Raw genomic sequence first — 25,109 nt, 5'->3', positions numbered from 1 at the left:
ATATTTTCAAGAGTTCGCGAGTTCCATTTAAAACTGTCAATGGTACGGCAATGTACATCGAGTTCGCAGAGTGTCTTACCCCTCGTTTAAATTAACGGACTGTTCCTCGAAGTTTTTATTAGGTGTGACTAAAAGTAAATGAACCTAAGTTATAAGTTATCAGACTATATACTATACTCCCCATGTTGGAGGCGTTTTCCTTATGAACTTACATTTTGACCTAGAAAAAAAAAGGTTTTGCTTTTATGAAACTATTTTTTATACATATAAATAGCTATACCCACAATTACCAAGTGCAATTTATCGCGTCAAAAGACGGAGATGGAATCGACTCATCATTTTCATAAGGAAAACGCCCTCCGATTCTGAGCGCTATTTCGATAACTTCATTTACTGACCTGAGAAAACAATCACGCCTCAATTCGGGGTATTTTTTTTTTATATCTGGGGTTTTATCCGTTCTGGGTATTATAAAGTGAAATATTTTGGAAAAGCAGTTTGAGCCTCCGATGGTACAAGTTTCAAGCAAATAGCATTAGATGTTTAGGATACTTCTCCCTGTGAGATGATCAATATACTTTCGGTGTCACAAATGATCAATTTCGCTTCATATTACAGCGTAACTTTTAGGATCTTAGATGGTATCCGGCGAAATCTATACTATATCTATACTATATTTCTCAATGTTTGTCCTTTTGTATGTATCTATACTATATTTCTCAATGTTTGTCCTTTTGTATGTATCTATACTATATTTATCAATGTTTGTCCTTTTGTATGTATCTATACTATATTTCTCAATGTTTGTCCTTTTGTATGTATCTATACTATATTTCTCAATGTTTGTCCTTTTGTATGTATCTATACTATATTTCTCAATGTTTGTCCTTATGTATGTATCTATACTATATTTCTCAATGTTTGTCCTTTTGTATGTATCTATACTATATTTCTCAATGTTTGTCCTTATGTATGTATCTATACTATATTTCTCAATGTTTGTCCTTTTGTATGTATCTATACTATATTTCTCAATGTTTGTCCTTTTTATGTATCTATACTATATTTCTCAATGTTTGTCCTTTTGTATGTATCTATACTATATTTCTCAATGTTTGTCCTTTTGTATGTATCTATACTATATTTCTCAATGTTTGTCCTTTTGTATGTATCTATACTATATTTCTCAATGTTTGTCCTTATGTATGTATCTATACTATATTTCTCAATGTTTGTCCTTTTGTATGTATCTATACTATATTTCTCAATGTTTGTCCTTATGTATGTATCTATACTATATTTCTCAATGTTTGTCCTTTTGTATGTATCTATACTATATTTCTCAATGTTTGTCCTTTTTATGTATCTATACTATATTTCTCAATGTTTGTCCTTTTTATGTATCTATACTATATTTCTCAATGTTTGTCCTTTTGTATGTATCTATACTATATTTCTCAATGTTTGTCCTTATGTATGTATCTATACTATATTTCTCAATGTTTGTCCTTTTGTATGTATCTATACTATATTTCTCAATGTTTGTCCTTATGTATGTATCTATACTATATTTCTCAATGTTTGTCCTTTTGTATGTATCTATACTATATTTCTCAATGTTTGTCCTTATGAATGTATCTATACTATATTTCTCAATGTTTGTCCCTATGTATGTATCTATACTATATTTCTCAATGTTTGTCCTTTTGTATGTATCTATACTATATTTCTCAATGTTTGTCCTTTTGTATGTATCTATACTATATTTCTCAATGTTTGTCCTTATGTATGTATCTATACTATATTTCTCAATGTTTGTCCTTTTGTATGTATCTATACTATATTTCTCAATGTTTGTCCTTATGTATGTATCTATACTATATTTCTCAATGTTTGTCCTTTTGTATGTATCTATACTATATTTCTCAATGTTTGTCCTTTTTATGTATCTATACTATATTTCTCAATGTTTGTCCTTTTTATGTATCTATACTATATTTCTCAATGTTTGTCCTTTTGTATGTATCTATACTATATTTCTCAATGTTTGTCCTTATGTATGTATCTATACTATATTTCTCAATGTTTGTCCTTTTGTATGTATCTATACTATATTTCTCAATGTTTGTCCTTATGTATGTATCTATACTATATTTCTCAATGTTTGTCCTTTTGTATGTATCTATACTATATTTCTCAATGTTTGTCCTTATGAATGTATCTATACTATATTTCTCAATGTTTGTCCCTATGTATGTATCTATACTATATTTCTCAATGTTTGTCCTTTTGTATGTATCTATACTATATTTCTCAATGTTTGTCCTTTTGTATGTATCTATACTATATTTCTCAATGTTTGTCCTTTTGTATGTATCTATACTATATTTCTCAATGTTTGTCCTTTTGTATGTATCTATACTATATTTCTCAATGTTTGTCCTTTTGTATGTATCTATACTATATTTCTCAATGTTTGTCCTTTTGTATGTATCTATACTATATTTCTCAATGTTTGTCCTTTTGTATGTATCTATACTATATTTCTCAATGTTTGTCCTTATGTATGTATCTATACTATATTTCTCAATGTTTGTCCTTTTGTATGTATCTATACTATATTTCTCAATGTTTGTCCTTTTGTATGTATCTATACTATATTTCTCAATGTTTGTCCTTTTGTATGTATCTATACTATTTTTCTCAATGTTTGTCCTTTTGTATGTATCTATACTATATTTCTCAATGTTTGTCCTTTTGTATGTATCTATACTATATTTCTCAATGTTTGTCCTTATGTATGTATCTATACTATATTTCTCAATGTTTGTCCTTTTGTATGTATCTATACTATATTTCTCAATGTTTGTCCTTTTGTATGTATCTATACTATATTTCTCAATGTTTGTCTTTTTGTATGTATCTATACTATATTTCTCAATGTTTGTCCTTTTGTATGTATCTATACTATATTTCTCAATGTTTGTCCTTTTGTATGTATCTATACTATATTTCTCAATGTTTGTCCTTATGTATGTATCTATACTATATTTCTCAATGTTTGTCCTTTTGTATGTATCTATACTATATTTCTCAATGTTTGTCCTTTTGTATGTATCTATACTATATTTCTCAATGTTTGTCCTTTTGTATGTATCTATACTATATTTCTCAATGTTTGTCCTTATGTATGTATCTATACTATATTTCTCAATGTTTGTCCTTTTGTATGTATCTATACTATATTTCTCAATGTTTGTCCTTATGTATGTATCTATACTATATTTCTCAATGTTTGTCCTTTTGTATGTATCTATACTATATTTCTCAATGTTTGTCCTTTTTATGTATCTATACTATATTTCTCAATGTTTGTCCTTTTTATGTATCTATACTATATTTCTCAATGTTTGTCCTTTTGTATGTATCTATACTATATTTCTCAATGTTTGTCCTTATGAATGTATCTATACTATATTTCTCAATGTTTGTCCCTATGTATGTATCTATACTATATTTCTCAATGTTTGTCCTTTTGTATGTATCTATACTATATTTCTCAATGTTTGTCCTTATGAATGTATCTATACTATATTTCTCAATGTTTGTCCCTATGTATGTATCTATACTATATTTCTCAATGTTTGTCCTTTTGTATGTATCTATACTATATTTCTCAATGTTTGTCCTTTTGTATGTATCTATACTATATTTCTCAATGTTTGTCCTTTTGTATGTATCTATACTATATTTATCAATGTTTGTCCTTTTGTATGTATCTATACTATATTTCTCAATGTTTGTCCTTTTGTATGTATCTATACTATATTTCTCAATGTTTGTCCTTTTGTATGTATCTATACTATATTTCTCAATGTTTGTCCTTTTGTATGTATCTATACTATATTTCTCAATGTTTGTCCTTATGTATGTATCTATACTATATTTCTCAATGTTTGTCCTTTTGTATGTATCTATACTATATTTCTCAATGTTTGTCCTTATGTATGTATCTATACTATATTTCTCAATGTTTGTCCTTTTGTATGTATCTATACTATATTTCTCAATGTTTGTCCTTTTTATGTATCTATACTATATTTCTCAATGTTTGTCCTTTTTATGTATCTATACTATATTTCTCAATGTTTGTCCTTTTGTATGTATCTATACTATATTTCTCAATGTTTGTCCTTTTTATGTATCTATACTATATTTCTCAATGTTTGTCCTTTTTATGTATCTATACTATATTTCTCAATGTTTGTCCTTTTGTATGTATCTATACTATATTTCTCAATGTTTGTCCTTATGTATGTATCTATACTATATTTCTCAATGTTTGTCCTTTTGTATGTATCTATACTATATTTCTCAATGTTTGTCCTTATGAATGTATCTATACTATATTTCTCAATGTTTGTCCCTATGTATGTATCTATACTATATTTCTCAATGTTTGTCCTTTTGTATGTATCTATACTATATTTCTCAATGTTTGTCCTTTTGTATGTATCTATACTATATTTCTCAATGTTTGTCCTTTTGTATGTATCTATACTATATTTCTCAATGTTTGTCCTTTTTATGTATCTATACTATATTTCTCAATGTTTGTCCTTTTTATGTATCTATACTATATTTCTCAATGTTTGTCCTTTTGTATGTATCTATACTATATTTCTCAATGTTTGTCCTTATGAATGTATCTATACTATATTTCTCAATGTTTGTCCCTATGTATGTATCTATACTATATTTCTCAATGTTTGTCCTTTTGTATGTATCTATACTATATTTCTCAATGTTTGTCCTTATGAATGTATCTATACTATATTTCTCAATGTTTGTCCCTATGTATGTATCTATACTATATTTCTCAATGTTTGTCCTTTTGTATGTATCTATACTATATTTCTCAATGTTTGTCCTTATGAATGTATCTATACTATATTTCTCAATGTTTGTCCTTTTGTATGTATCTATACTATATTTCTCAATGTTTGTCCTTTTTATGTATCTATACTATATTTCTCAATGTTTGTCCTTTTTATGTATCTATACTATATTTCTCAATGTTTGTCCTTTTGTATGTATCTATACTATATTTCTCAATGTTTGTCCTTATGAATGTATCTATACTATATTTCTCAATGTTTGTCCTTTTGTATGTATCTATACTATATTTCTCAATGTTTGTCCTTTTGTATGTATCTATACTATATTTCTCAATGTTTGTCCTTTTGTATGTATCTATACTATATTTCTCAATGTTTGTCCTTATGTATGTATCTATACTATATTTCTCAATGTTTGTCCTTTTGTATGTATCTATACTATATTTCTCAATGTTTGTCCTTATGTATGTATCTATACTATATTTCTCAATGTTTGTCCTTTTGTATGTATCTATACTATATTTCTCAATGTTTGTCCTTTTTATGTATCTATACTATATTTCTCAATGTTTGTCCTTTTTATGTATCTATACTATATTTCTCAATGTTTGTCCTTTTGTATGTATCTATACTATATTTCTCAATGTTTGTCCTTTTTATGTATCTATACTATATTTCTCAATGTTTGTCCTTTTGTATGTATCTATACTATATTTCTCAATGTTTGTCCTTATGTATGTATCTATACTATATTTCTCAATGTTTGTCCTTTTGTATGTATCTATACTATATTTCTCAATGTTTGTCCTTATGAATGTATCTATACTATATTTCTCAATGTTTGTCCCTATGTATGTATCTATACTATATTTCTCAATGTTTGTCCTTTTGTATGTATCTATACTATATTTCTCAATGTTTGTCCTTTTGTATGTATCTATACTATATTTCTCAATGTTTGTCCTTTTGTATGTATCTATACTATATTTATCAATGTTTGTCCTTTTGTATGTATCTATACTATATTTCTCAATGTTTGTCCTTTTGTATGTATCTATACTATATTTCTCAATGTTTGTCCTTTTGTATGTATCTATACTATATTTCTCAATGTTTGTCCTTTTGTATGTATCTATACTATATTTCTCAATGTTTGTCCTTTTGTATGTATCTATACTATATTTCTCAATGTTTCTCCTTTTGTATGTATCTATACTATATTTCTCAATGTTTGTCCTTTTGTATGTATCTATACTATATTTCTCAATGTTTGTCCTTTTGTATGTATCTATACTATATTTCTCAATGTTTGTCCTTTTGTATGTATCTATACTATATTTCTCAATGTTTGTCCTTTTGTATGTATCTATACTATATTTCTCAATGTTTGTCCTTTTGTATGTATCTATACTATATTTCTCAATGTTTGTCCTTTTGTATGTATCTATACTATATTTCTCAATGTTTGTCCTTTTGTATGTATCTATACTATATTTCTCAATGTTTGTCCTTTTGTGTGTATCTATACTATATTTCTCAATGTTTGTCCTTTTGTATGTATCTACACTATATTTCTCAATGTTTGTCCTTTTGTATGTATGTATGTATGTATGTATTTATTTATGTCCGTTCCATTAATATCTTTTAAACGATGACAGGTACGATGCTGAAATTTGCTCGTCTATCTTTTTCTAGCTCAACGTCACTATTGTGACCTCGCTGTGACGTTCCGTGCCCGGGTTGTGACCTTTTCCAATTTTTTGGCTCTCCCATTAATAATTTTTAAACGACGATAGGTAGGATGCTGAAATTTGCGCCACGTGCTCGGATATCATTTTCTAGCTCAACGTCACTATTGTGACCTCGCTGTGACGTTCCGTGCCCGGGTTGTGACCTGCTGCTGCCGTGGCGGATGTGGGGGGGGGGCGCTTGAGAAGCGCTTGCCAATCACTTTCCCAGAAACAACAGACATTTTTACAAAGGTTATGGATTTTCGTTCAGTAAAACAACGGTATTAACAACGGTATCTTTGGACAAAGGTATTTATCGAGACTCTCTCCGGCCGAAGCCGGGTACAAAAGGCTAGTTATATTATATTTTACATCACTTCAAATTACCACAGTCGACTTTCACCCGCTTTCTTACAAGTACAAATCGCCGCTTTGATAGTACAAATGACTATCAATGATAATAATTATCATTTAATAGTATCATCAACTCATTAAAACACAATAAGGAAACTTTCCCTTTAATGTATCATCAAATATATAAAAACAAAATTTTATTGTTCAAAATTACTTCACGAGAGATTTAAGTGTTCACAAAGAAATAGTTTTTTTTTTCAGTTCAACTACTCCCAACGTATAAAGAATCAACATTTTACCAATTTAAAAAAATCCGAGTTTCCGACTGTTCGCAAAAAGTTTCCTCGTTTCAATTTCATTTATTACCCCGACGAAATGACAACAATCGGGCTCGCAATTACGCAGTTACTTATCTAATCCTTTCCCACCCGGAAAGGAATCACATTTTACGAATAAAATTTCTGACACAAAACGTCATAGGACCCTTCGAAGCGGTTCGCAACTCGGGAATTCCGATTGCGCCCTGTTAGATGTCAACGTGAACGAGTACCCAAACGTTTCGATTTATTTGTCAGAAATAATAAATTGTTTTCTTCGAGTGTCAAATATGAAGAAGGCGATTTTAATCGGAGCTTGGCTGTTGTTGCTGGCAATAACGGAAGTGAAATCTGACGGCTTAAGCGTCATCCCGGATCCGATCGTGGAAGAAAGCGAAGAAATAGCCTATAGCAAGCTGGTAGCCATGGAATCGGCCATGCAAGAAGGTATCGAGAAAATGATCAAGCAAGCCCTGCCGATGTTGATGAGTTCGAGCTCCGACGCTAACATCAGCTCGCAGTGCATGGGAGCGCTGCTCAAAACTATCATGGCTGTTAAGGACATGCAACTTTGGGCATTTGAGAGTAAGTCTTAATCCAAATAAATATGAAATTTGAAATAATATGTACTGTACTACTCTTGAAAGATATACAATTCCATAAATACATAATTTGGTTTTCTCGAGAACATTAGAAAAATGATTAGTTTAAAGGAGTATAACCTTTTCAGGAATTTGGGGCAATACATCATTCCCTCCCCTAATTTTTCTAACCACGTGTTATACAGTGATTTATGAAGAATTATCCCACTAAAAGTATCACCGCTTTGGTAGTGCTTTAATATCTCATATCTACTAGAACGCCTTTCGTAAATCTAAAACAACGTACCTCATTATTGAGAAATTATATTTGAATAAATATCCAAACTATAATGAAAATAATTAATTTATATCTCGGATATTGCTGTTTATAGGTTAATTAAGGGTGCATTTAAAAAATAAACACTAAATATGAAACAATAAAGGTTTCAAGTGGGAAAAACTCTTCAGGGCGGGCACGTTTCCTGTAATAGAAGAATTGGGTGTTTCTACTGTCGTTCTAGACTAGCGCCATGAGCGAGAAAGTTTTTACGTTTAGGTGAATATAGAGGCCATCTAAATAGATCAGAATGGGAAAAATCAACCGTTGCGTTTCATAATAAAAATACTAAACATGTGATAAAAACGCGAATAAGTAGAATATTCCATAATGAAAAAGGGATAAAAAAGCTAAACCCTAAACACAATTGAAGAATTTTAAAAACTTACAAATAGCTCGTACCAATAGATCTTCGAGCAAACAAAAAGACGCGAATCTCGGACCAAATAGATCTACGAGTGAAAAACTAAATTAAATAATATTAAATAGCCAGAAATTCCAACAGTACACCGGTTTAGTCCTATTTGAAACTCATCAGTACCGTGCGGAAAATCTGGCTCGCGACTATTACACCGAAAAGAGAAACTAAGCCTTAACATTAAAAATTTCAAAACGCATTGCGTAGCAACGGAAATACAAAATGGGGGAGAGTGGTGGATTTTAGTTGATTATGTGTGCGCGATACATTCTGTTAGTTTCGATGATGGTGTTCACACCACCGACACTAGTCAACGATGTGACTGTATATTCCAAATAAATAATCTCTAACCAGAGACAGGTAAGAACCTGTACTCTTTTAAAACTAATTCATATTTTGCTCGCAAAATAAGCAATTTAATAATTAACATTATACTCAATGTTAGATGTTTTGAACTGTAATAATTAATATAAAACCATAATATTTTATATATATTATGACACCCATTTTAAATAAATTTATTACACATTTAAGGGTAACAATTGGAAAACTGCTCTGCACAGATTTTAAACGACCTATTAGCTTTGCCCGAGCCCCCAGTTAGTTGAGTCGCATTTCCCCGAAACAATTTCAATTCGGAAGTCAGTGAAATTATAGTTTCATACTGGGGAGAGAACAGTGGCGTAGGAACGGGGAGGTACAGGGGTACAATGTACCCCCCCCCCCTTGAAATTTGAAAGGAGCGCCAAAGTGGTATGAAAAGGGCGCCAAATTGTTTTCGAAGGGGCGCAAAAAGGATGATGATGAGGGGACGCCAAATTTAGCATCCAATCTGTATCCCCCTTAATCCAAAACGTTCCTATGCGCCTGGGAGAGCACTGGCAAACTCAACGTGAAAGGAAAATCTGGGCTCGACCCCAGCTTCTCACAAACTACTAACCAATGAGATACGGCGACGATTAGATTGACTTAACATAGTTATTAAAACTATACGTATAAGCAAATACACTATTGATCATATATTTGGCCAATACACTCTTTTAAGAAATGTTTACTGGGCGCCGCCATAATCGTACAGAAAACCAACGAACAAGCCCTCTACCGCAAAAATTTCATCCTCCCAAAACCGGTTTTTTCATCACCCTCCCCGTAGACGGTAAGGTAATGGCGGTTGATTGGGAAGGCGCGGTTAAGAGTCTATAGCTGTATCGGGAATTCAACTTCTTAGTTCTAGTCTCAACCTAAAATGATGAAGCAAAACTTTTTTAACACTCAAATTAGTTCTTTATTATTATTACAATGAATTCATAATATAATGGAAATTCATCAGGTAAAATCTATATCGGAATCTCTCGCTGAAACAATAGCTGGTACATTAAACCAAACAATATTATAGACTTATGGTTTTAGTGATATAACACACATAATTCCATCACAGTACTAATCAAACCTAAAGGGTTCAAAAAGTGTATTGTGGGAATCTCTCACTGAAATTATTATTTTGGTGCTCAAAAACTAAATTTAGTGCAAAACAAAGCTGATTATTCTAGAAAATAAAGACTCAACCAAGTCTCTTGATTACAAGTTATTTAAGACTTGTTTGGGTTGATAAATCACTTACTTTATTAATCTGCAATTTTGAGTCTTAAAATAGGGCTAGTGCGTTCTTTAATTAGATCGGTTATTGAGACAGTTTAAAAAAATATTTATTTGATTTCATTTTGTGGGCGCGTGTTTAAAACTTATTCATATCTATATTTTACAATTGTAAATAAGCCTTCTTTAAGGTCGAAATTAAGCGTGAATTAAGGATGAATATGAAACTGTGGCAACTTAAAACTTATCTTTTTTTAGGTTTTTAAAAATCAGCTTCGACACTAACAAGGAGAGTACCCGAGGTGTTTATTGCCGATTTTGTTCAAAGTCGGGCGTAATGTAGACCTATATGAAATATGAAATTTCCCAAAAGGAGACATTGCACTACCCATTCGATTTGCTATGGCAACCGAAAATATTTTTGATCACTTAAAACAATAAAATCTCCATTTAAAAAAGCATGGTATTTTCTCGGTTTCACAGGGTCCTCCTAGCTAATAAAATTTTGAAAAAATTTGAAAATCACGAAATGTGTAATTTGGACCACATTAAAGTAAATTTCATCAAGTTTGGGTAAATTGAAACATTTTTAGGGTAAATTTGTAACAAATTTTGGGTAAAATAAGCAAAAAATCTAATTTTGGTTGTAAGTGGTCAAAAACATTTTCGGTTGCCATGGCAAATCGAATGGGTAGTGCAACGTCTCCTTTTGGGAAATTTCATATCTCATATAGGTCTACATTACGGCCGACTTTGAACAAAATCGGCAATAAACACCTCGGGTACTCTCCTTGTAAGAAACAAACAGCCCTAATAGTCGGGAAAACCTAAAGATTGAACTTCGGAATAATCCCAAACGGACTGAATTTTGGCCTGCAGCTTTTGTTTAAAACGTAAAGTGCCCAAAGTCACCATCATTTGGTGGTACTCTGCTCGGGCATGGACTGTAAATTTTAGAGGACGAGTAAAGCGTAGCCTTGCCCTGTAGAATTTTGGTTTCCCCGAGCATCAATCACTTCGAACTAGAGAGAGAGAGAGTCCGTCAAGGTCATTTGTACCACGCATAGGGATAGACCCCCCCCCCCCCCCCCCCGTATCTTATCTCGAAATCTGGCCGACCGAATGACACGCGCTTTAGTTTTTTTTATGACCTTAAGCGACTCCCGTCAGCCTGATCGGTGAACGGGGCGTAAAATACCTCGGGAATACCGGTCCTCTAAAATTTACAGTCCGTGGCTCGGGTGATCATTTTTCATATGACCCTTTTTGGAAGGAATTGTCTAAGCTTTAATTTAGTAAAAGAGTTTTTAACTCTAAATTCATTACGAACGTAAATATTTGTGAAAACCGTTTTAAGACACCTAATTGCCATAAAGGTTTGCGTGAACAACCAAATTATGAGTATTTTTGAAACATTGCGTTTTAATATGAATTTATTCATTTCAACCACGAATATCGAATTATATCATTACCCCATCTACCATCTGGTGGAGACTGGGCCTAGGATGGGCGACGGCGAGGCCTTACTGCGTTTTATGTAATCACTTGATCCAATCAGGAGACAGGCGTGTTTGTTGTTTACTCGATCCCCAATTTTGCGCGATTTTACCAGCGAAGAAAAATACCTGTACTTTAACAAAATTACTTGATAATAATAAATAAAACAATCTATTATTAATATTCTTACTTATTTTCGATCAATCAAAAAGATGTATTAAAGTTTTAGAAACTAAATTTCGCGCTAAGCCTTGGCACTGAAAGCTAGTCAAATTTCAAAACGTTGCCCTTCAGTTATAATTTTTAATCAAGTTTAAGATTTATTAAAACACCGAAAACATTGCTCCGAACAAATACGGTAATCCATATCATAGTTTTATGCCAAGAAAGAAAAAGTTATTTTGAAATTTGAAATTAATTTTATTAATTAGCCCAAAATTTAAATTTAATAAGACGAGAATAAAATAATATCCATATATTTAGTTTTAAACTAAAACATATAAAATTTAAGTAAATTTATCTTTCAGCATGTTTATGTTGGAATCTGCGCTATAGGGAATAACTAAATTTAAGGTAATATATAGTTAAACGTAACTCATTTCACTGAGCGCAAGAAAGGGCAGGTATTTGATAAGATGGTTAGATTGGTCTTATAAGAGAAAACCAATTTGGGTCTAACCATCCACTCAAATACCTGCAGTGAAATGACACACGCTTAGCTATAAATGCTGGGGCTTCTTCGTAGCTACAGAAGCGTATATTCTTTGTCTCGGGCACAGTTTGCCTTTAGTATTTTTAATCTCGGAGAAAGGTTTATTATCGAGTATTGGAACCCTAGATTGACTCTGGGATAGTTTTAATCTTGAAATGCTGGTTTGGGGAATAGCTTGTCTCAAGCATAAGTAACTTCGAAAATTTTATTTCCCTAGGAAAGGGATGTTATTTCTCGGGAACAGCTTGTCTTGAGGATCGTTAATATCCGGCACCGATTATCTCGGGGATACTTTATCTCGGATTAGTTTTCCTCGACGACGGCTTGTCTTGTTTCGAAGATAAACAGAATCGGAGTAAAGTTGTCTCGGAAATAATTATTTTTCACAGATATTTGGAAAGAAAGTTAGTTTATCTCAGAGCTAGTTTGTTGATAGTTTTTCCCATAGACATTTGTTTGTCGAGGATAGTTAACCTCCGGAATTTTTGTTACAGGGACTGTTTGTCTCGGGATAGGTAATATCACGAATAAAAATTATCGGTTATAATTAACATAGGGGAATAATTAATCTTCCGGATAGTTAATCTTCGGGATATTTTATCTCGCGATTAAAAAATCTCAGGGAAAGTTAATCTCGGGGAATAAATAATCTTGGGTATAGTTAATCTCAGGGAATAAATAATCTTGGGTATAGTTAATCTCGGGGAATAAATAATCTTGGGTATAGTTAATCTCGGGGAATAAATAATTTTGGGTATAGTTAATCTCGGGGAATAAATAATATTGGGTAAAGTTAATCTCGGGGAATAAATAATCTTGGGTATAGTTAATCTTGGGGAATAAATAATATTGGGTATAGTTAATCTCGCGAATAAATCATCTCGGGTAAAATTAATCTCGGGTAAAATTAATCTCGGTTAAAATTAATCTCGGTTAAAATTAATCTCGGGTATAATTAATATCGGGTATAATTAATATCGGGTATAATTAATATCGGGTATAATTAATATCGGGTATAATTAATATCGGGTATAATTAATCTCGGGTATAATTAATCTCGGGTATAATTAAACTCGGGTATAATTAGTTCAGGGATAACTAATCTCGGGGATAATTTATCTCTGGGATGATTAATTTCGGTGATAATTTATCTGGTTGATAATTTATCTCGGGGAAAATTTATCTCGGGGATAATTAATATCGGAGATATATTAAATAAACTTTTATTTTATATCGTCAAGTGTTTTCACTTGTATTTTTACAGATTTATTTTAGTCACTCTCATATCATTATTTGAATTTTTGTAGTGTGGCATATAGTTTATCTCTTGAAAGGATAGTTACGTGTGTAACTCCTCGTTCACGCTTAGCTTTGCAGATAAAAAGACAGGTGTGATTTGAATAATAATGCCTAAAGTTTGAAACATATCAGACAAAATGACATAAATAAATTCAATTATTCTACGTACTTACTAAATAAATAAAGTCGCTCCTATTTTTTATGAATATTTTCTAAAAATAAAAATATCTTGATTTAAGTTGGAGTTATTATATATATTATCTAATAGAAGACTGAATTGGAATCTAATTTAAGCTAATGGAAATGAGTCTAGCAAAACTCTCAAAGCAAGTCCCAAAACCACTATTTGAAAAAAACTACGATTTTGGTTTTAAATCTACAAACACTGGGGTATTAGCATTTGGAATATCTTTGTAATACCATTAGAGATCAGGTATTTATACACCAGATGACGTCAGCAGTCTGAAAGTTAAAATTTTCAAGAATCAAAAAATCCTAAGCTTTTAAATTTCTTCGTGTTCCCAATTTGACTTATTCTTTATTGTTTTAAACTAAAACATTGCTTAAATTAGTATTAGAATGGTATTTTTAATAAATCAGTAGTTATTATCTTTTCGCCATAAGATTTAAATTTGCGCCATCTATTATAAAGAAAAACATTAAATCGAAACTTTATTTTAGTTTTTACATAAAACATCACTTAAGATAACGTTAGAAGTAGTTTTTGTAATAAATCGGCGAGGGGGTAGTCACTCGTAAATATTTTGTACACCTGATTAGTGATTTTCGTAAAATAATCGGTGATTGTTCATAATCTATGGGTGATTTGCAGTGATTACTCACAATTTTTCGGTGAATTCCAGTGTTTATTGTATTATTCGTACAACTGATTACTTAAGTGACTACCCCCTCGTAAATCGGAATGAATCATTTATTGACTTATCGTCGAAAGGTTTAAATGGTTTACCCCAATTTCGCCCAAAATAGTTATCCCAATTCCAATTTCTCCCAATCCCATTTCTCGAAATTCCCATTTCTCCCAATCCCATTTGCCCCAATCCCATTTCCCCCAATCCTATGTGTCCCAATCCCATTTGTCCCAAAATAGTTATCCCAAATCCCATTTGTCCAAAAATAGTTATCCCAAATCCCATTTGTCCCAAAATAGTTATCCCAAATCCCATTTGTCCCAAAATAGATATCCCAAATCCCATTTGTCCCAAAATAGTTATCCCAAATCCCATTTGTCCCAAAATAGTTATCCCAAATCCCATTTGTCCCAAAATAGTTATCCCAAATCCCATTTGTCCCAAAATAGTTATCCCAAATCCCATTTGTCCCAAAATTACACTTGGTATAAACATGAATCTAAGTTTTATTTTAATCATCAAATTTTGCCCAAATTATACTCTCAAGTTATAAAATGTTCACCACAATACTATGAATATGGTAAACCTAACCTAACCTAACCTAACCTAAAACCGCGCAATCAGGGTCGTAGCTAGGGCTGGCCGTGCGCGATAGGGTATAGGGGCGCCAAAATTGGTCCATATTATTAAATAAGGGGGCGCCAAAATTGCAGCTCGCCCCTGGCGCCAATTTCTCTAGCTACGGCCCTGCGTGCAATTACCATATATTTGGAAAATAATGATTGGGAGAAAGGGGAAACCATATTTTTGGGAATATTGATCGTTGGGAGAAATGGGAATCAATTTTTGTGGGAAACTTGATCGTTGGGGAAAATGGGAATACTTATTTTTGGGTTAAATGAACTCCGGTTTGGAGAAATGGAATTGGGACAAATGGGACACCATGTTTTTGGGAGAACTGATAATTTTGGGAGAAGGTAAAATTGGGATAAATGGGAACATTGTATGAGTGTTTCAAAAGGTTATGCAAAAATTTGAAGGAGTTGTAGGGGGTGAGTTGAGAAGTATGCCTGTTTTTTACCAATTTTCCTACGATGAGTTAAAAGAGCGCAAGAGATTTCATAGTGTGGCCTACTAGGTCCTGGAAGTAGGCTGCAACAAGTGCAAAACCAAGCAGCAGGGCCGGCGTTAGGGGTTGGGTAAGCGGGGCAAAAGTACCCCGGGCCCGGGCCTCCGAAAGGGGCCCGCCAGAACGGGTGCCTAACTAAAATTTTCTGACTATTTCCAAAAAACCAAATTTTGGAGTAAAAATTACCTGGGGCCCGAAAATCCTAGCGCCGGCCCTGCCAAGCAGCAGGGACTTTAAATACGGTTTAAGTTAACTTTTTTACGCTGGCTACCTCGATTTGTTTACAAAGTTATTTTTTGCCTATCACACGAACCCAAACCTTAAAGTTCGCATTTCCCTGCTGCTTGGTTTTGCGCTTGTTGATGCCTACTTCCAGGGGCTAGTAGGCCTCACTTTGAAGCTCTCTGGCGCTTTTTCAACTCACCCTGGGAAAATGGAAAAATAAAACAGGCATACTTCTCAACTCACCCCCTACAACTCTTGCATACGTTTGAAACATCTTGTATAAAAGCATTGAAAATAAAATAATAATTTTCCAAACGAACGTCGCGCAGTGATCGACTCGTGTGGAATTCCTGGTGGAGGATTACTCAGCGGAATGGCGTCGGCAGTCGGCAGCTACTCGGAGTGCTTAGACATCGTTATTCCTAGCAAGAACGACAAGAAACCGGCACAAACCGGACGCTACTGCATCGCCCGCATCCGGCCACCTCTGCCACCGAAAAAGAGAAAGCTACGGTTGTTCGAAAACGTCTTCACTCGCCCAAACTCCACTTTTAAAACAGAGGTACAATTATGTCATACGTCTATAATAATTTTCCATAAGTGTGTCGGCTTAGTCGAAATAACTACTGGCAGCTTTGTGTGGAGATACGTAAAAATGACGTCATACCCCAAAAAATAATAACTTGAAAATGAATTATGAGGACGAAGCAAAGAGCACGTATTACACCGAAAGGTTGTGGTGCTTATATTATAGAAATTGTTTTAAGTCAACACACGGTAGAGAAAGAAATGACACGCTTATGACAAAGCGTAATTGAAATCTTATGGTGCTGCCAAACATGTACAAATAAACGACTACTTTTTTTAAGATAATGAACGAAATGACAAAATTCTTGTCCTTAATGTACGACACATCCTTCAAATGGGGCATTTGCATTCCTTCTGCCTGCACCAAAGACGACCTCACCGAAATGCTCCAACCCGGTAAGTCTGCCGTTAAGCCTACCTAGATACATCCTACGAAAAATAAACGAATGCTTCAATATTCATATTTATAGCTCTGAAACAAATGGGATTGAATTCCGACATTGAATTTTGCGTCAAAAAGGAACCCTACGTGATGGATGCACTTCAATTTTCTATCATGTAAGCCAGTTTCCGTTTAAATGTCTTACTAAAACTTTACACCGATAAAATAGGATGTATAAATAAGAACATATCCCTACGCCATGGAATTTCGTTGGGTTAAATTTTGAGCCGGGATGAGTTGTGTACATCCGCGTCGAGCCTGCGAAAACACATGTTTCATTTTAATGACCTAAATGGATACTTCTGTCATATAAGCTTTAAACTTCTGGTATTAGTAAAACTACTTCAATTATAGAACTAACTAATAGAATATTAGTCAGGGTGCACAAAAAACTATGAAAGCGATATTTAGAAAACATTAGGGTAAGCCAATAATAGATGGTCTAATTAAGAGACACATTTCGTTAATTCAATTTCTAAAGGTTCAGAGGTAAAGTGGTATAGTGGCTAAGTATAAAGAGGGCCCTCTATCTAGTAAGGCTAGAGGTTAAACTTAACAGCGTAATTTTACATTTCAATTAATATAAAATTAATTAATTTAATGTTAAAATATCCATACCCAATCTTGTGTAGACGATCTTCTGTTCCTTCGTGTTCTTTCTCACTTTCCCAAGCATACATGTATATGGTGGATTCAACGACGTTGTACGCGAGTCTTCACAAGATTGGGGAAAGAAAATTTATTAAAATTTCCACCCGTATTTATTTTACCGTCTATACGTACCCTTCACCGACACTGGAACACGTGTCCAAAGTTCCGATGACAGATTGAAAGTGTCAACATTAGTCAAAAACGGCGCGAACTTCTATTATTTCCAGAGGCGTGTACTTGGCATTTGTCCTGATTAACGTCTTCGCGACTTTCTTGGACGAGTGCCCCAACCTGATGGACAACAAAAAGGAAGGATACATTCACAAAATGGTCAGAAGTTTCTCGATCCGACGCAACGTGACCTGCCTCGTCCTAACCATGACACCCCAGAAAAGAAGCCTGGACAGTATGAACGGCATGAGGTACTTGTCGACCACGTGGGTCGTCTTGTGTCATACCTACCTCACTAGCGATCGTAACATGTTAAGTAAGAATTAACGCGTTTATTAAAACAATTGGCGCCTCCAAAGAAAACCCCTGGGATGCTTTTACACGCAAAAAAACCCTTAAAGTATCGCTTCTATAAAAATACTTAATCTTTTAAAATCTCTATTGATAAACATAATGTAGCTGTTGAACCTTTTCCCATTTTAACTTTTGTTCAATCTACATGATATTTCTTATAATTTACTAGTACAGGGTTGCCATAAAATTTTGATATTCAAATTCCCTGACTATTCCCTGTTTTCCCTGACCATTTTAAGAGATTTTCCCTGACGTTTTAAGGCCAAATTTTTATTTTATATTTGACTTTTATCAGAAGTAGAGGTCGGGGATGGTTAACTTTTTTTCAATAGATAAAGCTCTCAACATTATTCGTAAAACGTTTTGATCAATTAATTTATATTTCTGTATTATCCGATTAATTTTTTGATAAATTTGTAAAATTAATCGGAAAAACGACGTTTTTTCGATAAAAAGCTAAAGTTTTACGAATAATACATGTTTTTTAATCATTTTCCGAAATATTAACCGGTAAATTTCTTTGCTACATTTTTTTCCCGAAAAAAATCAATTTAAACATAGATAATGATTAACCGTTACCGACCTCTAATCAGAAGTTAATAAATTTTAATGAACTTATATTTCAGTAAAAAGGTTATTGCAATGTTGAAAATATTAGCCAAACTTTCAAGGAAATAAATGATAATCATAGAATTGGTCATAGATCTGGTCTAAAAAATAACCTTAAAAAAGTGCCAAGATAAAATGTAATTCCCTGACTTTTCCATGACTTTTTACAAATTCTAAAAATTCCCTGACATTTCCCTGATTCCCCTGTTTTCCCTGACGTTTGGCAACCCTGTAGTAAAATTTTATAATACTATAGGACTTGAATAGGAACTTTAAGCGACGACGCATTCCCTATTGGAAATATACGGCTATTATTTAGCTCCATTTTATTAAGCTTTGAAGATATCAACTAATTGGAACTAATATTCTACCACCGAAAACGCTGTCTTTAATGACATATAGGGGTTATTCTAGAGCCGCCACTCGCCTTAATGTCCATTTAGAACAACTTGTCTAAAGCCGAGATCGCACTGTCTTTATTCGCAGGGAATGCCTTGTCATTTGAAGAATCTGTTAGAAGATTCTCCTTTCAGGTCATTGCGAATGGCTTCATGTCGGTTGAGACTTTTATGTTCATTACGTAAGTTTCGGTGTGATAAACAAATAAGCTCTTCAACTGATCATAATATTAATCGTTTCAAATACTACATGAATAAATTTGGAGCAGGTCGGTTCTGATTTCCTACCATTTAGTCAAACGTTTCGACTCGGGCAGTGGATTTTCATTTTTCATCGTTCTAATACGGAGAATTTTGAGGTGAGTTTCTCAGATAAGGATAATATTTTGATAATGTTATTATCTTGAAACGTGTACCTTAATGTACAAAAATTGTCTATACAAATTCTATACAATAATATAGAAACCATAAACTGTCTATGGGATTCTGTAGAATATATAAAAATGTTGTTCTAGTTTGAATCCTTTAAATATATGTCCTAAAACCGTTATCGCATTTTTATCAAAATCTGCAATAGGTAGAGGTTTTAAATTTTCTGGGTATACGTATGACGTAGGGAACATTCTAATTTCTTTTTTTAACCGAACCAACTTTATTTGTAAATTTTCAAGAATGATCTACAACTTTCTTATTGTCAGTTTTCGTCATTCACCTACCGGTCAAAAACAAATTTGAAAAACATGAAAATCTTTTTAGAATTTTCTGAAAAATTATAATGTTATCGATGTCATTCTTAAACCCTGAAAATCAAAAAAACTCTACCTATTAAAGATTTTGAGAAAAACGCGATGTCAGAAACAAATCAGACACCCAGTATTTATGTCTAAAAAACCTAAACGAAATTACTATTGAAAAAATGTGCCGTTTTGTGTTATGTAAAAAGTGCCGTTTTAGGCCATTATTTTTTAAAAGTTTGCCGTTTTGGGAAACCTCGAATATATTTCTATCATTTTGGTGAAATGTTTATTTTATATTAAATTTGGTCGCAGATCTCGCAAGTAATTTTCAGAAAGTGGTAAACGTTTGGCTTACGCCTTGACCCAAACAACAGTCGAGAATCACGTAACCATAATTTTTAAGGGTCCAAATCCAATTTGATTGGGACATACATCTTTATAAGCTACCAAGGGTCTACGAAAACCTTAGTTCCCATAGCCTACGAAGGTCTTAGTTCCCATAACCTCCGAAGGTGTAAGGTGTTAGTGCCCATAGGCTACGAAGGTCTTAGTGCCCATAGCCACCGAAGGTCTTAGTGCCCATAGCCTACGAAGGTCTTAGTGCCCATAGCCTACGAAGGTCTAAGTGCCCATAGCCTACGAAGGTCTTAGTGCCCATAGCCTACGAAGGTCTTAGTGCCCATAGCCTACGAAGGTCTCAGTGCCCATAGCCACCGAAGGTCTCAGTGCCCATAGCCTACGAAGGTCTCAGTGCCCATAGCCACCGAAGGTCTCAGTGCCCATAGCCTACGAAGGTCTCAGTGCCCATAGCCACCGAAGGTGACAGTGCCCATAGCCTACGAAGGTCATAGTGCCCATAGCCTACGAAGGTCTAGGTGCCCATAGCCTACGAAGGTGTCAGTACCCATAGCCTACGAAGGTCTTAGTGCCCATAGCCTACGAAGGTGTCAGTGTCCATAGCCTACGAAGGTCTTAGTGCACATAGCCTACGAAGGTCTCAGTGCCCATAGCCACCGAAGGTGTCAGTGCCCATAGCCTATGAAGGTGTCAGTGCCCATAGCCTACGAAGGTGTCAGTGCCCATAGCCTACGAAGGTCTTAGTGCCCATAGCCACCGAAGGTCTCAGTGCCCATAGCCTACGAAGGTCTTAGTGCCCATAGCCTACGAAGGTCTTAGTGCCCATAGCCTACGAAGGTCTTAGTGCCCATAGCCACCGAAGGTCTTAGTGCCCATAGCCTACGAAGGTCTTAGTGCCCATAGCCTACGAAGGTCTTAGTGCCCATAGCCTACGAAGGTCTCAGTGCCCATAGCCACCGAAGGTCTCAGTGCCCATAGCCTACGAAGGTCTTAAAACGAGGCTGCCACTAGTTGGTTATTAGATCCCCATTGAGTGCTTAAAATGTTTGGACGTATTTGATAGTCTCAAAACCAACAAATAAATTTGTCTAGACTTCTGCCGTCGTTACTGCTGACCATGTCCATCGTGATCGTACTACCCGCTTTTGGCTCGGGTCCCTTTTACAAGGAATTCATGGAGGATCAGGCGCAATTGTGCCGCAAAAAATGGTGGCAAAACCTTCTTTTTATTGGCAACTTCGACTACATACTTCAAATGGTAAGCCTACATCGGTAATACATCTCAGTAAAATCACGTTAATTTTTATTTTTCATACTAGTGCACTCCTCACTCGTGGTACCTTTCTACGGAATACCAGATCTTTCTAATAGCGATTTTTTATTTCATTATTCTATTTAAGTAGGATACAGCTTATTATTTTCATCAGAGTTTTGACGTTTGTAATTTGAACAAATAATTTTCATTACAGATACAAGAAATTCGCCAACGTGTATTTGCTATTCATGGTCCTTTCGTGCACCGTGTCCAGCGGAGCTATTTCCTACATATTTGATTTCCCGCCTTCATTTGTCGTAGCAATAATGGATATAAGGTATGACCCTAAAACAGTGGCGTAGACAAGTGGAGGGTTTCCCTGTCCAAACCTCCCTTGGGTGTAACTTTGACTGCACTACAATTTCACCCCCTTCTCGACCTCGCTCGGGTATTTTACTTGGACCCCTCCCTTGAAGGATATCTGACTATGGCACTGCCCTGAGATTACGCTATATCGCTAGTAACATCGAATTATTACTAAAATAATTTGATACTTAACGACCGATCACTTTCATATGTAATTCGATACTTAACGACCGATCACTTTCATATGTAATTCGATACTTAAGGACCGATGGCTTCCAAATGTAATTCGATACTAAACGATCGATCGCCTTGAAATATAATTCGATACTTAACGACCGATCGCTTCTATATGTAATTCGATTCTTAACGACCGATCGCTTCCAAATGAAATTCAACACTTAACGACCGATCGTTCCCAAATGAAATTCTATACTTAACGACCGATCGTTCCCAAATGAAATTCTATACTTAACGACCGATCGTCCCCAAATAAAATTCGACACTTAAAAGGCGATCGTTCCCGAAATTAATTCGACACTTAACGACCGACTAATCACTCCCGAAAGAAATTCGATACTTAACGACCGATCATTCACAAATTAAATTCTACACTTAACTATTTATTAACGTAATCTTAATGCGAAGTAATAGAACACACTCGCAGTAAGGCTCCTTTATACAACAATTTCCTGTTTGGCGTTAAATTGATGCATTGATTTCCTTTCTTAATACGCCTAATTTACTAAGTCGCTACTCTGGGTGCATTCGGTAATGCTCGTCAGATAGTAAACGATTTCTAAGAATTTGTTTCTGGTAAGACGGAGACGTAGGGAGTTAGTGCGTGGTTTTTGTAGTCCGTTTTCTTAACGTGTGTGTCATCTGTAAGTACTTCTGCGAACAGAAAGTGGAATATATTAATTGTTAATTAATGTATATTTACTAAACGGTATTGACCAGAAAGCATTCCCAATTATATAATATAAAATTATTACAGGTATTTAAGCAAGGGTTTAACAAAATATTTTGCCGCCCACTATAAATCGAACACTGTGTAGTATCAAAATGGAGAGCCAACTCAAACAATTTTCTTGAAATCTACTCTGAAAATTAGTTTATCAGAAAGATTGACTCTTCTTATCTTTTCTCCATGTTATCAAGTACATACTTAAACGAATCCTTTTGTAGGGCAGCGAGCGAGTTCGCCAATAAGACATACACGATGCCTTATGTCCATCTGGGAATTTACGCAGTTGGGCTATACTTGGGAACCTTCCTAGCCAGGAATCCCAAGGTCAAACTATCTCTGGTAAGGTTCAAATGACCCGTCCTCGTATTAAAATAATGGTGTTCTAGCGCTTAATCCTTCTCCCGCAGTGGACAACGATGGTGGGTTGGCCAGTGGCGTTCGCCAGCGGGATGGCTATCGTGTACGCCACTTACCCCTGGAACCGCTACAATACGTACACTACCTTGGACACCATTCTCTATTCGGCGTTCCACAGGACGGCTTGGGGACTCTGCCTGGCGTGGGTGGTCCTTTCTTGCTTCGCGGAGAGAGGAGGTGCGTGAAGGTTATTCACTTATACCAAAGGTCTAAGATATTAGTCAGTCCAATATTAGAGCCTTCTCGTGGTTTATCCGTTCTGAAAAAAAGCTAAAGTGTCCTATTAATTCATTAGTTTTATTTTAATTTTTTTCATAGAGCACTTGACTTTTGTGTAAATTATTCGCTTTCTCCCGGAAGAAAGGTCTACAGTTAAAAACTGGTTGAGGTTAACGTTAATAGTAAGTGTAGGGAGCTGTTGACTCGCGTGGCATGCAGGGCTTGCCACCACCCTCCTACGCATTGTAACCCGGCCACCTTAATTAATGGCTTTTAAAGTCGCTTGATGACTTAGGCCTAAGGTGGTGCCTTGGCTATTAGTCTAGCTAGCTGATTATCCTAGCTGGATGACCTTTGATTAATAATAGTGCTACCTGGATATATCATTCTAAAGTAAAAGCGTGCATTTCGCCGCGTCCGCTGATGCGCATTTGCCATGGGAAAGAAATGAGAACGCCACGATGTACTTTCGCCCAAAGTCGTTTGAAATCCGTTTCCGTTGCTTACTGTTTTTGCTCTTGCGATCGGGATTTTGAAAATAACGGCGGTTAGGCTTAACGTCTAACATCTTCCGAAGTTCCCCATTACCACTTAAAGCTAATTCACTTAATTAAATAGAAGAAGTTTTATATTATAAGATCCATTACCTGTATGTAAAAAGCTGCGCTTGTATCAATTACTATCAAAACGTATTTTTAGGCCTAGTATTAAAAGCACGAGGTTTACTGTTTGTTTCAATAATTTCCCGCTACGCGATGCGGGAGTCGTAAAAACCATGGGTGGTCAGAAAAATGTCAAAGTGATATATCCAGGTAACACTATTATTATTCCCAGATGAGACTTTGTCGGAATTTTGGGATATTTTGCGGTTTTTGCAGTTTTGCACCACATCCGCTACCTTAAAGGGCCACACCGGCGTTCGAATTTCACTCGCTACCATCGTGGTCTCCGGAAATAAGGGTTAAAAATGCCTGCTTATGGTTTATTGGATCTGCTATCACGATGTACGGATTAGCTACCCAATTTTCATCCATATTTTCAAACGCCGGTGTGGCCCTTTAGCTATGCTTAAAGTTTCAACCAAAACTACACCAGTTATCGAGTCAAAAATATTTCGAGTTTAAACAATTATTCTAACTTATTGAATAAAAACAGAAAGACCATTTCATTCATTTCAGGAGTGATAAATTCGATGCTCTCATGGCCAGCGTTTCAGCCAATGGTCAGAATGAGTTATTTGATCTACTTAATTCACATCCCCGTTTATCTCTACATTTCGTCCAGTAAATTAGGACCTAGCGATACTACGCAATACATGTTTGTAAGTTAAACATCATCAGCTAACATTTTCTCTACAGTTTTTATAAGTTATGAAAACGTTTCAGGTTTACAATTTCTTCGGGGTTCTGTGCACTAGTACCATTCTAGCGTTTTTCCTCCGAGTTCTCTTTGAATCACCAATTATCCAACTCGAAGCGCTGCTCTTTCAATGGTTGTCCAGCAGAAAACAGAAGCGAAACGAGATAGCTCCGAAAGTCTAACGAGAAGCCCAAGAGGTCAAAACCAAATCAAGAGGCAGCGTGCAATCGAAACCATTCTTCAAATTCATACATGTA

At 34.6% G+C, this 25,109-nt stretch overlaps 1 protein-coding gene across 2 annotated transcripts in view; it reads left to right on the top strand.

Annotated features, from left to right (window-relative positions):
• Window positions 1-25,109, top strand: part of LOC149945458 (O-acyltransferase like protein-like) — a 32,822-nt gene extending 7,713 nt beyond the window's left edge. The window contains exons 1-7 of one of the 2 annotated variants that reach the window (XM_090174624.1): window positions 21,440-21,527; window positions 21,589-21,668; window positions 21,739-21,861; window positions 23,076-23,196; window positions 23,265-23,451; window positions 24,672-24,814; window positions 24,879-25,109. In XM_090174624.1, the coding sequence (XP_090030750.1) occupies window positions 21,444-21,527; window positions 21,589-21,668; window positions 21,739-21,861; window positions 23,076-23,196; window positions 23,265-23,451; window positions 24,672-24,814; window positions 24,879-25,034 (894 nt within the window). In that variant the 5' untranslated portion in view covers window positions 21,440-21,443 and the 3' untranslated portion in view covers window positions 25,035-25,109. Of the gene's footprint in view, window positions 1-21,439; window positions 21,528-21,588; window positions 21,669-21,738; window positions 21,862-23,075; window positions 23,197-23,264; window positions 23,452-24,671; window positions 24,815-24,878 lie in introns of those variants that run through there. The other variant, XM_090174626.1, reaches the window with a different exon arrangement.

The sequence above is a fragment of the Leiobunum rupestre genome, chromosome 5 (assembly GCF_980474605.1).
Source record: "Leiobunum rupestre chromosome 5, qqLeiRupe1.1.hap1, whole genome shotgun sequence".
Taxonomy (NCBI): domain Eukaryota; kingdom Metazoa; phylum Arthropoda; class Arachnida; order Opiliones; family Sclerosomatidae; genus Leiobunum; species Leiobunum rupestre.
This window is presented reverse-complemented; position numbering and strand designations above follow the sequence as displayed.